We start from the raw sequence: 15,835 nt of genomic DNA, 5'->3' as shown, positions 1-15,835 counted from the left end.
GCACAGTGCCTGGCACGTAGTTAGGTACTTACTGAATAAGCACCTGTTTGGTGAAGAGTAACTAAATAAAATCTATATTTGGTTTACAGTTTTCTGCATATCATAGTTGCTCATGACATAAGGATATAGAGGCAAATAAAAAAACTTGAATTGGTGGCTTTTTGTTCCATGTTTTTCTAGCATAGGTTTTCCCCAATTATTTCAGTCTAGAATTAAAGACCACTGCTCCCAAGTGAGGGTGTACAAAGAAGTTCCTGAGGATGTTGCAAGATTTAGGCTCTTGTGAGAACTTCCTGCAACTTTTAATAATCTTTAATTCATGGATAAAGTGTTACACACTGCTCCCTCCGTCATCTTTCTTTGCAGAGTCCTGTTCTTAAGTCTCATATCACTCCCTGCCTTACAAAGCCCAATTAGGTTTTTTTTTTTTTTTTTTTTTTGTAAGATGAAGTCTTGCTCTGTTGCGCAGGTTGGAGTGCACGGGCACAATCTCGGCTCACTGCAACCTCCAAATCCCCAGTTCAAGTGATTCTCCTGCCTCAGCCTCCTGAGAAGCTGGGATTACAGATACATGCCACCATGCCCAGTCACCCAGCTGGTTGTGAAAGGCACAGTGATTACCACGGGGGAGGGTGTGGAAGTAACTAAAGTTCCTGAAAGGATGAGTGGTCCAGGGCCACTGGCTGTTAAGGGCCAGCACAGAACTAACATGTAGTGTTAATTGCATAGGTGACCCTAGGTGTTGGAGTCTCTTTTTTTGAGACAGAGTCTTGCTTTGTCGCCCATGATGGAGTGCAGTGGTGAGATCTAAGCTCACTGCAACCTCTGCCTCCCAGGTTTAAGCAATTCTTGTGCCTCAGCCTCCCGAGTAGCTGGGAGTACAGGCGCCCGCCACCACGTCCTGCTAATTTTTGTATTTTTGGTAGAGACAGGGTTTCACCATGTTGGCCAGGCTGGTCTTGAACTCCTGACCTCAAGCGATCCACCCGCGTCAGCCTCCCAAAGTACTGGGAATACAGGCATGAGCCACCATGCCCGACCAGGGTCTTTTCATAATATTGTCTCTTAAATTTTATCACTACCATTTTGCAGGTAAAGAAACAGGAGCAGAGAGATTAAGCAACTGGCCCAAGATCACACTGTAGCTAAGAGGTGAGGTCAGACTCTGAACCCAAGTCCCTTGCTCTTCCCCTGGGGTATGCTGGAATCACCAGTGAGATCACCGGAAAAGGGGTGGTGGTAGGGGTCCCCCACTGTGGCTGAGACACTGGCCAATAAACGTGAAGTGGGGGCCCTGTAGATTTTGGTGTGGGGCTTCAATCCCAGATTAACTTTCTCCTAGGGTAAGAAATACTTCCCAATAGAAAGGTTGGTTGGTTCAAACTCCTAATTTACTTTGTTGCGGGATGGTATATTATTTTTGGTCTTTTCTTTACAGAAGGAAAAATGAAATCCTGCCTAAGCAACAGAGGCTTAGAATTCCCCCAAAGGGTTCTTCTTTCCCGTTCTCTGTTGGGAGGGTAAAGGGGGCTGTCCTCTGCTGAGTCTTGCTAGAAGTGGGCTGCATTCAGGAATTCTCAAGGGACCTCAAGCATGTGTTCAGACTGTGCTAGGTTAGAGACAGAGCTTAGGGGTGCTCAATTTCATTTTGGTTTCAAATAGGAAAGGGAGAACATCAACGAACCGTGAGGTCTCCACCGTGAGGCTGCAGCTGGCTGTCGGCCTTCGGCTTTTTGCTGGAAGAGGCTGAAGTGAACAAACCGTTGCCGTTAGGTCGGCTGGAAGAAGTTAAGTCCTCGCTGGTGTATTTGTGTTTAGATGCATCAGACAGGGGTGAGATGGGTGACCGAAGCATTTTTTCATTTTTATTTATTGGTATTGCCACGCTGAAAAAGGAAATTATAGTTAACGGAGTGTCACAGAGTTAGCACAGGGAAAGGTAAATGTTTTCATTTGACCCAAACCACCCAACTGGGACCTGCTGGTAGGAGGAGCTCTTTGGGAATTATTGTACCAGGAAACAAGTTAATGGCATTAGGACTATAACAAACAATAAGCAAATGTCACTCATCGTTTTGTTTCTCTATCAGGATGAATAGTAATTCTGGAGCTAGGACCAAAGAACATGACGAAGAATAACAACACTTTCATTTTCCGAATTCTTTATCCAAGAATCTCAAATTACCCAACAAACAACTTACTGTTTCCCTAACAAGCATAAGCAACAAGCAGTGGGAAAGTCAATCAACAACAATAAACAAATTCTACATTTCTTTTTTTTAAATTTTTTGAGACAGGGTTTGGCTCTGTTGTCCAGGCTAGAGAGCAGTAGCCGGATCTTGGCTCACTGTAGCCCTAACCTCCTGGGCTCGAGCAATCCTCCCACCTCAGCCTCCTGAGTAGCAGAGACAATAGGTATGCACCATGACACCTGGCTAATTTTTCATATTTTTTGAAAAGATGGGGTTTCACCATGTTGCCCAAGCTGGTCTTGAACTCTTGGACCCAAGGTGCCTCAGCCTCCCAAAGTGCTGGAATTACAAGTGTGAGCCATTGTGCCTGGCAGAATTCTACCTTTCTTTTTATTTTTTGAGATGGAGTTTTGCTCTTGTTGCCAGGCTGGAGTGCAATGGCATGATCTCGGCTCACTACAATCTCTGCCTCCCAGGTTCAAGGGATTCTCCTGCCTCAGCTTCCCAAGTAGCTGGGATTACAGGTGCCTGCCACTAGGCCTGGCTAATTTTTGTATAGCAGGGATGGGGATTCACTATTTGGCCAGGCTGGTCTTGAACTTCTGACCTCAGGTGATCCACCTGCCTTGGCCTCCCAAAGTGCCAGGATTACAGGCCCGAATTCTACATTTCTAAAAAGACTTTTGCTCTCTTATCTGAGCTTGTACTAAATATTATATAGAAACTAATAAAACCAGAGAACAACCTGCAATATGTGAAGCAAATTCTTAATATGTGAGTTTATGACTTAACCAGGGATTGGTCAGATTAAACCTAGAATATAAAAGGGGTGAGAAGTTATAGTTTCTGATTCCTCACTTCTTATTTTACCTTCAAAACTATTGTCTGTGCTTGAATATAATGTTCTCCAAAATCAACCATCAGTGAAGAGGTATTCACTTATATTTGAGTTTGCAATGTTTATTACATTGTTAGGGCTCTATTACTTTAAAGAAGTATTGTTTGGGGAAGACAGATTAGTCTGAAATAAACTCAGTCATCGCCAATTTAGGATAATTATAGAGGTCACCTGGTAGAGTCCGTTAAAAAATGGTAAAGACATCTAACAAAGATTTACTTATTATTCTTGGGGTTGGGCTCTCTTAATTGCACGTATTGGTTATCACCGCAAACAAGCCATTAAAGTCACTTCGCAAAGCAATTTCCTTAGCTGGTGGTCACGGCAGAGAAATTATAAACACAGGCCACTAGAACAAATGACAAAACCCCGGTTCTTAATGTTATGCAAATGGATACATGTGGGGATAGAATTTCTGGTGGTAGATTTCTGGTTCCAAATGCAGTGTGTGTCTAACAACAGAGAGGATGTGTTATGCAAAAGTGCTTTGGGAGAATCAAAAGTTGCTCATCTACTGATGGCGAAAATGCTGATGTTGAAGATAATGTGGACAGCTTGAGAAACGAATTGTTTCTTGAAATGTGAGTAAAAAAAGACCTTTTCCTTGGTTTCTATTATTTGACGTACTTCATGATTTTTATAGTGCATGGGAAATGAAACTATGATATTAAATATTATCATGGACATCGTATGATTGCCCTTTTTTCATCACTGCAAGTTTATATATATATTCAAGTTGACCAAAGAAACTTTCTTTGGAGCTCTTCTTTGAAATTGGCAATCTCCTTCTCTGGGACTGCTGTACAGCACTGGTAAAACTCGATAGTAGTAATCACAATTCCAGAGGTACACAGACCACCTTTCCCAGAAAGAACTCTAAGCATTTTGTATCCATTGGGTCACTACTTAACATAAATAAAACCATCAGAACTAGCCAGGCTGTCTCTAGAGCAAGAGTTTTTTAACCCAGGGTCCAATAACTTGAATGGAGACGTGACCTCTTCATTTTCACTAACCTCTCACTGAAATAGAACATTTCTTTCAACTATGAGTAAAGGTATGAAACCAGAGTCATGGTTTAGCAGGAGTAGTGCTAACCTGTGATTGTGTCATCAGGAGGAATCACTCACAGCTATTTTCTTTTTCTTTTTTTTTTTTTTTTTTGAGACAGAGTTTCACTCTGTCACCGAGGCTGGAGTGCAGTGACGAAATCTTGGCTCACTGCAACCTCTGCCTCCTGGGTTCAAGCGATTCTCCCGCCTCAGCCTCCTGAGTAGCTGGGACTACAGGTGCGCGTCACCAATGCCTGGCTAATTTTTAATATAATTTTAGTAGAGATGGGGTTTCATCATATTGGCTAGGCTGATCTTAAACTTCTGACCTGTGATCCACCCACCTCAGCCTCCCAAAGTGCTGGGATTACAGGTGTGAGCCGCTGCGCCCAGCCAAATCACAGCCATTTTCATATCATATTGCAGTTGTGCAGACATATGGTTTATATTCCTCACTGCTAAGAAATTATGGAAGCCACCAGATCAGCTAGAAAGGTTATTTAGTGCATTAACAAGCACATACATAACAATACCAGACATTTAAAAATATTTTGGGACCACAATTTCCCATTTCCCCTTTCCCAATATTCTGGGCTGCCATCCACCCTGCACAGAGGACTGAGGAGTGGGCAGCACGCAGGGGCAGCCCTCGCCTTCCTTCCAAGGTGATCCTGCTCTGCAGTGGGCCTGTGTGTGTGCACCCTCGCTCTCCAATTTCCTCGCTGAGTTTTAGCACCGCTCTACATCTTTTCCTAACCTTTCAGTTTACATTTTTATGTGTTGTGCTGAGACATTCATCTCCCTTTAAAATTCTATGTATATGGTCAGGGAGGGTGAGGAGTGTCTTTGAGAGGAAAAGTGGTTTCCGTGCTGTGGTATTTCAAAATAGAAAGAGCTTTTATGACTGATAAGCTGCTCGTTTCTAATAAATACCTGGGATCTTGCCTTGCTAGCAAGCCATTTATCACAGAGGGGATTCAGTGTTGGGTGGGTCCATGTGGAACCCCTTGAGAGGAGTGTCTGGGTGACCATTTAACCTTGGAAGCATGGACCCTTCTAAAACCACAATTTTAGTCTATATCCAATTAATTGCTTTAGGTGCTTCACATGGAGATTCAGCTTGAAGTGTGTTTTTCTTCATCTGTGTAATAAGCTTAGTGTTCTTATGAGTTTAGCGGTTGCCATTAAAATACTGATTTGAAATTCAGTTATTAAGCTTTTTTGGGGGGAAGGGCATATCTTGGGGAGTGCAGAGCTGTATGTAACTAGTAGCTTGTCTTTGGTTATGGACACGCACCCTGCATGACTACTGGGAGCTATAGTGTGAGGCACTGTGTAGCCATAATAATAAGACTTGGGTTAATGGAGGGAGGGAAGTCTGCAGACCTAGACCAGAGCAGTCCTCAAAAAGCCAGACCCTCCTCCAACGCGGCAGGTGACTTTCAGACCCAGAGATCCCTCCAGCTCACTTCCACTTTGGAGGAAATGCACGTACCTGTTGATGTTCATGTTGCAGTGGTTTGCAGACAAAGTATTACTGGCGGAGGTGGCCAGTCTTGAAGAGCTCTCTTTCTCTCCCTGGGCCTTCTTGATCTCCCTGTAGTTGTCTTCGATGTCACACTGTTTGGGAATAAGCTAAAGTCAATCAGCTCTGAATTTCAAGAGGTTATTATGAGCTCCCAGGCACCGACTTCCACAGAGCGAGGCCTCCTGGGAGCCCCGCTCACCCAGCTTCCCTGAAGAGCAGCCTGTGCGGCTGTGCCTCTGCCATAGCTTCCCCATCAGCTCCTCAACAAGCAAGGATGAAATCTGTTGGTTTTACAATTAACAGCTGCTGGAGAGGCGATGCACGACACGACACCATGATTCAACATTTTGGGAATTCTGGAAACAGCTCTGCCATCAACGGGCCCAGAATTTAGGCCTCCCAAAGCAGCCGTGGTCTGTTTTCACTGCAGCTCCAGCGGCACTCACCTTGGCATTTCTTGGTATCAGAATAAGGTACAGCAAGTGTGTGTTCTCTGGGATTCATGCCGTAAGGGCAGTGGTACACTTGGACTTTTCTGCTTTAAAAATTCTTGCCTCTTGGCCGGGCGTGGTGGCTCATGCCTGTAATCCCAGCACTTTGGGAGGCCAAGGCAGGTGAATCATGAGGTCAAGAGTTTGAGACCAGTCTGGCCAACATAGTGAAACCCCATCTCTACTAAAAATACAAAAAAAATTAGTGGGGCGTGGTGGCAGACACCTGTAATCCCAGCTACTCGGGAGGCTGAGTGAGGCAGGAGAATCACTTGAACCTAGGAGGCGGAGTTTGCAGTGAGCTAAGGTCACGCCATTGCACTCTAGCTGGGGCGACAGTGCAAGACTATCTCAAAAAAAAAAAAAAAATCTTGCCTTTTGTGATCTGCAAGCAGAGGCTGTTATCTCTTGGTGCCTTAATTCTAGTTTACAGTTACCATCCCATGACATCTTAGAATCCATAAAGTACCTTTTTCTCAAACAGTACTTTGATTGGATCCTTGTTGCCATGATTGTGTTTAATTTTATTTATTTATTTAGAGATAAGAGTTTTGCTCTGTCACTCAGGCTGGAGTGCAGTTGTGCGATCATGGCTCACTGCAGCCTTGACCTCCCAGGCTCAGGCGATTCCCCTGCCTCAGCCTCCAGAGTAGCTGGGACTGCAGGTGTGTGCCACCAAGCCTGGCTAATTTTTTGTAATTTTTTTTTTTTTTTGTAGAGATGGGGTTTTGCCATGTTGCTCAGGCTGATCTCAAACTCCTGGGCTCAAGTGATTCTCCCACCTTGGCTTCCCAAAGTGCCGGGATGGCAGGCGTGGGCTATCAGGCCAGCCTCTGTTTAACTTTAGATGTGTTAGGGTGCAACACGAATACATTCGGAAAGTTCCATTTTCCATGAGATAGCAGGAACCTAGTATGGTATCCTCAGGGCTGTCTGTAGTGTTTTCCAGGAGACAAGTGCCAGCCCCAAAGAGGGAAACACTCTGACCTTCTTGCTCTGGCTGGGATTTTGCCACACAGTCTCTGCCACAGGGGCTCCCAGATGCCCACACTGTAATAGTGGCCCCATGGAGCGCCCAAATTAGCTCCAGGGCTCCAGCAGGGTGAGACTCCACAAGTTTGACAGCCAGGTCTATAGGGTCCCATCTCCAGCACCCAGTACTGGGATATTAATGCCCAGAATACCAAGTAAAGAGCACTATAAAAATGTTCTTTCACTTCTCTTGTGTCTGTGTTTAATGATGATTCATTAGATTTTATGAGTACCACCAGGTGTCAGGCTTAGTATAAATGAAGTTTTTTAAGTTAAAAATGGCCATAATACAACTATTTAAACACAGTTTATTATGGAATTTTATGTACATCTTTCTGCACATCTCTCTCTCTCTAGCAAACTCTGTATGCCTGGGCAGCTATATATATTTCCCATCTGTCTATATGTTACCAATGTCTGTCTCTGCATATTTCATGTATGTGCTTATTTCCATCAGCCTATTCATCTAGCCATCCATTCCAGAGACAACAGCCACACTCATTCCCAGATGATTAACTCATTGATTGATTCCTATGCTCAACAAAGATTGAGCACCAGCAAGTAATAAGGAAGACAGGGTGTACAGAGAAAAACCGCAGGAGGAACAGCGGGTAGGGAATAAATGAGCTGACATGTGTTACTGACTTCCATTGTTTGAACATATTGTGTGAATCTGACAACACTCCTGCAAAGATGTCAGCATTTTCTAGATGGAGAAATTGAAGTTCAGAGAAAGTAAGGTCATCTGATTAAGGTCACCCAGGAGGCCAAGGACCCTACATAACTTTCTGAGTCTAGTGCAAAATGAAAATGCTGGTCCCCTTGTTCAAAAAGCAAGAAAAGAGTGATGTTATAAAGCCCTCAACTAGAAAACATTCTCCTTTCTTTTAGTCTCTGCCACGGGGGTGTCTACAGTATTTGCTATATGTGTTGTACTTCTTTGGGCATGGGGATACCTTCGGGTGGGGTGGCGAGTGTAGCCTCTTAAGAGCCACGTCTGCCCTGGGAGGAGGCATAAGTGTGCAGCCCACCAGTGTGGGTGTTCCTCTCCTGCCAATCAGAGGCCCTAGTTATGGTGCCCGAGTCCAGTCAGGCATTTCCCCAACAACCCACAGTGAACGGGCAGCCACCAGGGCATTGCAAGACTCCCTTTGGAATGTCTCACTACCTGGATCAAGGTTGGCCAAGAGCCATCCTATGCCTGCACCTAGGCCCTTCTTGGTGTGAGGGCAGCAATGGTCCCCAGACCAAGATGGGAAGGGGGAGACTGCTTAGGGCCCAGGGTACCAGGAGGTGGAAGAGCAGGCAGAACCTGCCCTGCAGAAACAGGCAGTAGGTGGGAACGCATTGATTCAAAGTTCCATATGCCCCTGCACATGTGCCATCAATTTGCAGCATCACAAATTGAAAGATAAAAGGAAAATTTTCAAGATGGCAGCCATAAGCATTCAACTCCAAGAGGTCCTGTATCGATGCACACCAGTGTGGTCCCATGCATTGGGCCCATGAAAAGCTGATCTTGTAGGAGGTAAATGGTAAAGATGGGATTTGAGGTCAGGTGACTTTGGTGTGAAAATCCACATACTTTCCATTAGATGTGAGCACTCTCAGGGCAATGGGAACCAACCATGGGCACCCACTGCAGACTAATGGCCACTGCTGGGTGGAAACTATGTTGGGGTCTCTTTATAAAATTATCTTTGCATCCATACCAAGGAAAAACAAAAAGCTGCCCCTTGAAGATATTTCTTTTCATGAGCTTTCTTGCAAGGGCTTCAAATTCTACTTTATAGAGATAAATTAGTTAATGTTATTAATATCATGTGCAGAAACACATCCTTTGGTACTTTTTTATATTATTTACTTATTTATTTTGAGGTGGAGTCTTACTTTTGCCCAGGCTAGAGTGAAGTGGCGCGGTCTTAGCTCACTGCAACTTCTGCCCCCCAGGTTCAAGTGATTCTCTTGTTTCAGCCTCCCAAGTAGCTGGGACTACAGGCGTTCACCACCATGCCTGGCTAATTTTTTCTATTTTAGTAGAGATGGGATTTCACCATGTTGCCCAGGCTGGTCTTAAACTCCTGAGCTCAGGCAATCTGCCCACCTCAGCCTCCCAAAGTACCAGGATGAGAGGCGTGAGCCACCGTGCCTGGCCTGGATTTTAGAATAAATTTCTCTGGTCGTAGGTGCCCTTAGGTCACAAAGATGACTGTCATAAAAAAGGAGACTGTGTGCCTTCTCCATGCACACTTACAAACTGAGGAATACATTCATTGTGGCCAGGACAAGGTAACAAGCTGTACTCCTTAGTCCCCCTCTCAATCAGGGATTCAAAATAGCTGTGAAATGTACGTGTTCAGTCTAACTTTTTTATTGATAAGACTAGGCTGCCTTTAGAAAAATGGAAAATATATAAACCTCAGACTGATTTCTTATTGTGACACTTTGAAGCCAAACAGCCTGGGTTCATTCCTGGCTCAGCCCCTTAGGACCTACGCAACCTTGGGCAAATTGCTTTAGGGCCTCTGAGCCTCAGTTCCCTCTCTGTAAAACGGGTTTGACAATAATATTTGCCTCATAAAGTCATAAGGATGAAATGATTTAACATGTATAAAGTGTCTGGAGCAGCACCATCATGGGGACCTATATACCTGTGAGCTGTTGTTACTGAAAACTTTGTCCTAAATTTGGAGCTATCCATGAGTATTGAGATCTTGGTTTGTCACCCGCTGCATTTTTCACTGCAGTAAAAATTCCTTTTGAAGATACATTAACAGAAGGGGTTAAAAATCCTCAGAATTGGCTTTAATGGGTGATTAAGGTATTCCCCTGCACAAAAACCTTTGAAATGGGCTGTGCGTTCAGTGTCTGCTGCCAGAGATGCCCCATAGCTCCCCCTGTCCTTGCATTGCCTTCTCACTCCCTGGTCTTACCGCTTCCATCCCTGAGCCTGGATGTACTCAAATATCTCTCCTCTTCAGAACCGTTTTCAGGGCCCCTCCACCATGAAGTTCTCCTTGATCAATGCCATGGAAAGCAACAGCTGCTGGTTCTGATGCTACATCAGGGTCTGCTGTATTCATTTTCACCTGCCACAGCCTTGAACTTAGTGAGGCCACTGGCTTTTTGGGTCAATGAGTGATCCCATCATCCATGTCATCTCATCCCATTCCTCCCGGCAGAGTGGGGTTCTTCATGTGTTTAGCTTTCTCACAGGCCCTGCCTCCAGCTGCATGTGCACACACTAGATAAATATTTCCTATTTTGACATGCAGTGGGACAAGCCTTAATTATCTACAACTATGAAATAGGAATAATAGGCCGGGCGCGGTGGCTCATGCCTGTAATTCGAACACTTTGGGAGGCTGAGGTGGGTGAATCACCTGAGGTTAGGAGTTTAAGACCAGCCTGACCAACATGGTGAAATCCCATCTCTACTAAAAATGCAAAAAAATTAGGTGGGGTGGTGATTGACGCCTGTAATCTCAGATACTTGGGAGGCTGAGGTATGAGAATCAGCTGAACCTGGGAGGCAGAGGTTGCAGTGAGCAGAGATCGTGCCATTGCGCTCTAGCCTGGGCAATAGAGCAAAACTCCCTCCCCCCTCCAAAAAAAAAGGATTATAATAGTACTTCCCTCACTGAGCAGTTCTAAGGACTCACCCAAATTAGATGTTAACTGCTTACAACAGTGTCTGGATATAGAAAGTACTCTAGAAGTGTGTGTTAGGTAAGGACGCACAAAACTCCTGTGGCAGCCTATGGTCCCAACCAGCAGCTTGTGGGTGTTCTGCCCCAGGTACCCACAAGTTAAGAGACGGCCCCTTCCCCTCCATGCCCCTCCGACCGAGTCAGCCCCAGGCCTACCTTGCGTTTCCTCTTGGATTTTGGCAAAGTCTTTTCTGCAGGAGTGTCCGAGGTGTGGCTGGGTGGTGCACTCTCAGAGTCCTTGGTGGCAGGGGCGCTCAAGACCCCTGGCTCCTGGGGCAGGTGTTCTGGGATCCTGGACAGGAGGGTCAGGTCGATTTTGACCCAGAGAGACCTGACCTCATCACTGTCCTTTAGAGGGGAGAGAAGTTCGTTCCGGCCAAAGGGGACCAGCGTGTAGAACTGCTCCTCCAGCTCCTTGGCGATGTCACTGGTGGTCCTGGCGTTGATGGAGCCTACAGGGGCCCTGGGACCACTGCCCCCGTTGGCAGCAGCCTCCTTCAGCCTCTGGTCGTTCCCGGAGGAGGCGGAGGCAGCCACGGCCTGTGCTTTGGACAGAGGGTACTCCTCCTGCTCGGACTCCAGGTCGGAGTCCGAGGAGGAGGACGAAGATGACGACTCTGTCTCAATAAACTCCTTGGATTTGGGGACGATCCTGCTCAGTCCCCGTGTGCGGCGCTTCTCGCAGGTCACGGAGGAGCGCAGCTCCTTGCGGTGGCTCGCTCTGCTGTTGCCGCAGGGCCTGGTTTTGGTGGGCTCCGGGGGGACCACCACGCTCGCCCCCAGCGCGTCCGCGGCCGCAGGCTCCTCGGGCCGGTGGCAGTTGGCGCCTTCCGCAGCCGAGGTCCTCTCGGTGCGCCTGGTGGGCTTCTTGCCCGCTGACCTCCGGGCGGGGGCGGGTGCGTTCTCCGTGGGCGCACAGGGCACTGCGGGCGGCGCGGCGGCTGCGCTCACCGCCACCGCCACGGCCGCGGGCGGGGACTTCTGCTTCACGCCTTTACTCCCAGGGGCCTTGTTAGCTGTCCTCGGCCTCTGCTCTTCCTTGCAGGTGCTCTTGATCTCCTTCTCCCTCAGGCTGGGCTGGCAAATGTCGGGGAGTTTCCCACAGTCCTGGACGTCGTCTTTCACTGGGTTGTAGTACTGATTACTCTCTGGCCCGTGGCTTTCATTTTGGATCAGGATAGGAGGCTTGTGGGGATTAACTTTGTTTAGCCATTTATCCAGCTGCCACTTGTTAGAAGATGCTGGTTCAGCCTGAAAACAGAAAACCGGCGAACAAACAAAACATCTTTCATTAAAGGCTCACTTAAAAGGGGCCTGGCTGTTTTTATCTTGACTTACTCCTCTAAGTGTATGTGCAGAAAACGAATGGGCTAGAAGCAAAAGGAAAACAGAAGCATTAAGTGTGTGCGGCAGCCGCATGTGGCATTCAGGATGCCTGGATGATGCTGTCCTTATCGGCCCATGGCACTAAATGTCCTTGCAGCAGTTTGAAGTCTCCTTGGAAAAATAAGGAAAGCATTGTGCCTCGTTAGAACCCATTTCCTAGTACTTTTGAGTGTTAGTATAGATTTTTAAAAAAGTAATTATACATATGTGAACTTGAGATTCCCCAAAACTTAACTGGAGATTAGTTTAGATGTCCTAAGCATTAAATCACTTGTTTTCTTTGGTGAGACTTAAAGTTTGGGGAGAGCTGAAGAAAGGACTAAGTGGAACCTATAATCCCAAACAATTAACACATGAGTTACGTGTTGAAGGCAGGCAGGCTGTCGTCGTTTGGTGGTAGGAGCAAAGACCTTGGGAAGATGGCTTGTTTTGCACATAGAACTATTTCAGTGGGACTTGCGCATCTTTGGCAGCCTGACTGGGTCAGTCTATCCTCAACCTGCGTCTATCACACTTTGCCAGAACTATTTCAGACATGGAGTTGAGATGGAAACCTTTCCTGCAAGCAGTTTTGCTAACTTATAGCAACTCATGACAGTCACTGGTTTTGAACTGTGGCCCACAGGTTGGCTCTAGGGTTGTGGGTGTGGGATGGCCAGGGAATGCCCTGAAATGGATGGGAAATGTGTACACGCATTTCGTTACTGGAAGAGGTCTGTAGTTTTCAGTTGTGTCTTTAAGAATCTATGTCTCAGAAAAGAAAAATTAAGGACCAATCCAATAATTTTATAGGGAGTAAATGCTGATGTCTAAGAAAAGTCTATTTATCCAGCATTATGATTATTAAGAGAAAACAGGTGTATTGGGAAGTCTAGAATTTTGGCCAGAGTATTTTCAATTTCACAAATTGAAATCAGTAAAATATTTTGGCTGATTAAGGTGATGTGTTTTTCCTTCCCTATGGCGTTCCACCTTTCGAATTTGTGGCATGCATTGTTTTAGGGAGACCAGATACCAGGCTAGAGTAAGAGGACACTGCTTAGCTCCATACTTCAAACTTGATCAGTTCAAGTCTAGAGCAAATTGGATCTGTTGCCAGAGAAAATATATCTTAACATAATAAATTTGACCATCCGATCTTTGACAAACCTCACAAAAACAAGCAATGGGTAAAGGATTCCCTGTTTAATAAATGGTGTTGGGAAAACTGGCTAGCCATGTGCAGAATGCAGAAACTGGACCCCTTTCTGACACCTTACACTAAAATTACAGACGGATTGAAGACTTAGATGTAAGACTTAACACCATAAAAACCCTAGAAGAAAACCTAGGCAAAACCATTCAGGACATAGGCATAGGCAAGGACTTAATGGCTAAAACACCAAAAGCAATGGTAACAAAAGCCAAAATAGACAAATGGGACCTAATCAAACTCCACAGCTTCTACACAGCAAAAGAAACAGTCATTAGAGTGAATCTGCAACCCACAGAATGGGAAAAAATTTTTTGCAATTTACCCATCTGACAAAGGGCTAATATCCAGAATCTACAAAGAACTAAAACAGATTTACACGCAAAAAAACAAGCCCATTCAAAAGTGGCGAAGGATATGAACAGACACTTTACAAAAGAAGACATATATGAGGCCAACAAACATATGAAGAAATGCTTATCATCACTGGTCATCAGAGAAATGCAAATCAGAACTACATTGAGATACCATCTCACACCAGTTAGGATGGTGACCATTAAAAAATCTGGAGACAACAGATGCTGGAGAGGATGTGGAGAAATAGGAACACTTTTACACTGTTGGTGGGAGTGTAAATTAGTTCAACCATTGTGGAAGATAGTGTGACGATTCCTCAAGGACCTAGAAATAGAAATTCCATTTGACCCAGCAATCCCATTACTGGGTATATATCCAAAGGATTATACATCATTCTACTATAAGGACACATGCACACCAATGTTCATTGCAGCACTGTTTACAATAGCAAAGACCTGGAACCAACCCAAATGCCCATCGATGATAGACTGGACAGGGAAAATGTGGCACATATACACCANGGAGAAATAGGAACACTTACACATTGTTGGTGAGAGTATAAATTATTTCAACCATTGTAGAAGACAGTGTGGTGATTCCTCAAGGATTTAGAAATAGAAATTCCATTTGACCCAGCAATCCCATTACTGGGTATATATCCAAAGGATTATACATCATTCTACTATAAGGACACATGCACACCAATGTTCATTGCAGCACTGTTTACAATAGCAAAGACCTGGAACCAACCCAAATGCCCATCGATGATAGACTGGACAGGGAAAATGTGGCACATATACACCATGGAATACTATGCAGCCATAAAAAACGATAAGTTCGTGTCCTTTGTAGGGACATGGATGAACCTGGAAACCATCATCCTTAGCAAACTGACACAAGAACAGAAAATCAGACACCGCATGTTCTCATTCATAGGTGGGTGTTGAACAATGAGAACACATGGACACAGGGAGGGGAGCATCACACACTGAGGTCTGTGGGGGGGAACTAGGGGAGGGACAGTGTGGGGTGGGAAGTTGGGGAGGGATAACCTGGGGAGAAATGCCAGATATAGGTGATGGGGAGGAAGGCAGTAAACCACATTGCCGTGTATATACCTATGCAACAATCTTGTACGTTCTTCACATGCACCCCCGAACCTAAAACGCAATAAAAAATATATATATACACACACACACACACATTAAAACAACATAGTAAATTTGAAAAGCTTCCTCTGAAATATCAAGGTTTGTTTTTCAACAGTGAGGCCTGTGTTAAGAGCAGAACTCAGGGCTCTGGGCCTCACCTCAGGCATTAAGGATCTGAGGAGGGGAGGAGAGCGCTCTATCACAGACTCAGGGGCCCTGGCTGAGTCCGGGGCACAGCTCAGGGAAATGGGAAGCCTCTGATGGGCCACAATGGGCTGGGGCCAAGAGAAATTGGCCACAGAGCATTGGGATCAGGCAACCAGAGCTATAGCAGGGACGGTGGACATCCGGCCGGTTGTCCCAAACCAGATGGGACTAACTGTACTTCAGGGCAGACTGGCACAGGGTGTCTGGTAACTTGGAGAAGCAAGAAAATTTCAGTGGAGGCCAGAAGGAGGATGGAGGCCCCTTTCCGTGGGCTGTGAGGACGCAGAAGCCATCCTAGAGTGCAGGTGGGGAGGGGGGATCCCCTGGCCATGACACCAATTCTGGTCTTTGACATGACTTTTTTTTGCTTGTTTTCATGCTGCCAACAGAACCAGGGGCTCCAGAGAAATATGCAAACGAGTAGAAAGAGAGATCGTTTTTACACCTATAAGTTCTATGTAAATCATGACCTGGCTTTATGTGGCTTCTCTAGAGAAAGGGAACATGGGAAACCCATGGAGCACGGCCAGTGCATGTGGCAGTGGTAGATGCCCTCCCACGGCCAGAGAAAGCAGGACAGCGGGACACGGAACAGTTTCTCGGCCAAGGGGGAATCCCTTGTCTCCCCTGAGATTAGCT

General features: G+C 45.7%; 1 protein-coding gene across 1 annotated transcript in view; it reads right to left on the bottom strand.

Moving 5' to 3' along the window:
• AFF3 (AF4/FMR2 family member 3) overlaps positions 1 to 15,835 on the bottom strand; it is a 153,576-nt gene that overhangs the window by 35,613 nt on the left and 102,128 nt on the right. The window contains exons 8-10 of the mRNA XM_037735164.1: positions 11,060 to 12,154; positions 5,638 to 5,762; positions 1,685 to 1,886 (exon numbers count right to left, since the gene is read on the bottom strand). Coding sequence (XP_037591092.1) covers positions 1,685 to 1,886; positions 5,638 to 5,762; positions 11,060 to 12,154 — 1,422 coding nt within the window. The remainder of the gene's footprint in view (positions 1 to 1,684; positions 1,887 to 5,637; positions 5,763 to 11,059; positions 12,155 to 15,835) is intronic.

This window comes from Cebus imitator, unplaced genomic scaffold, assembly GCF_001604975.1.
Source record: "Cebus imitator isolate Cc_AM_T3 unplaced genomic scaffold, Cebus_imitator-1.0 Scaffold736, whole genome shotgun sequence".
NCBI lineage: Eukaryota > Metazoa > Chordata > Mammalia > Primates > Cebidae > Cebus > Cebus imitator.
The sequence above is the reverse complement of the archived record's forward strand: the minus strand, read 5'-3'. Positions and strand labels throughout refer to the sequence as shown.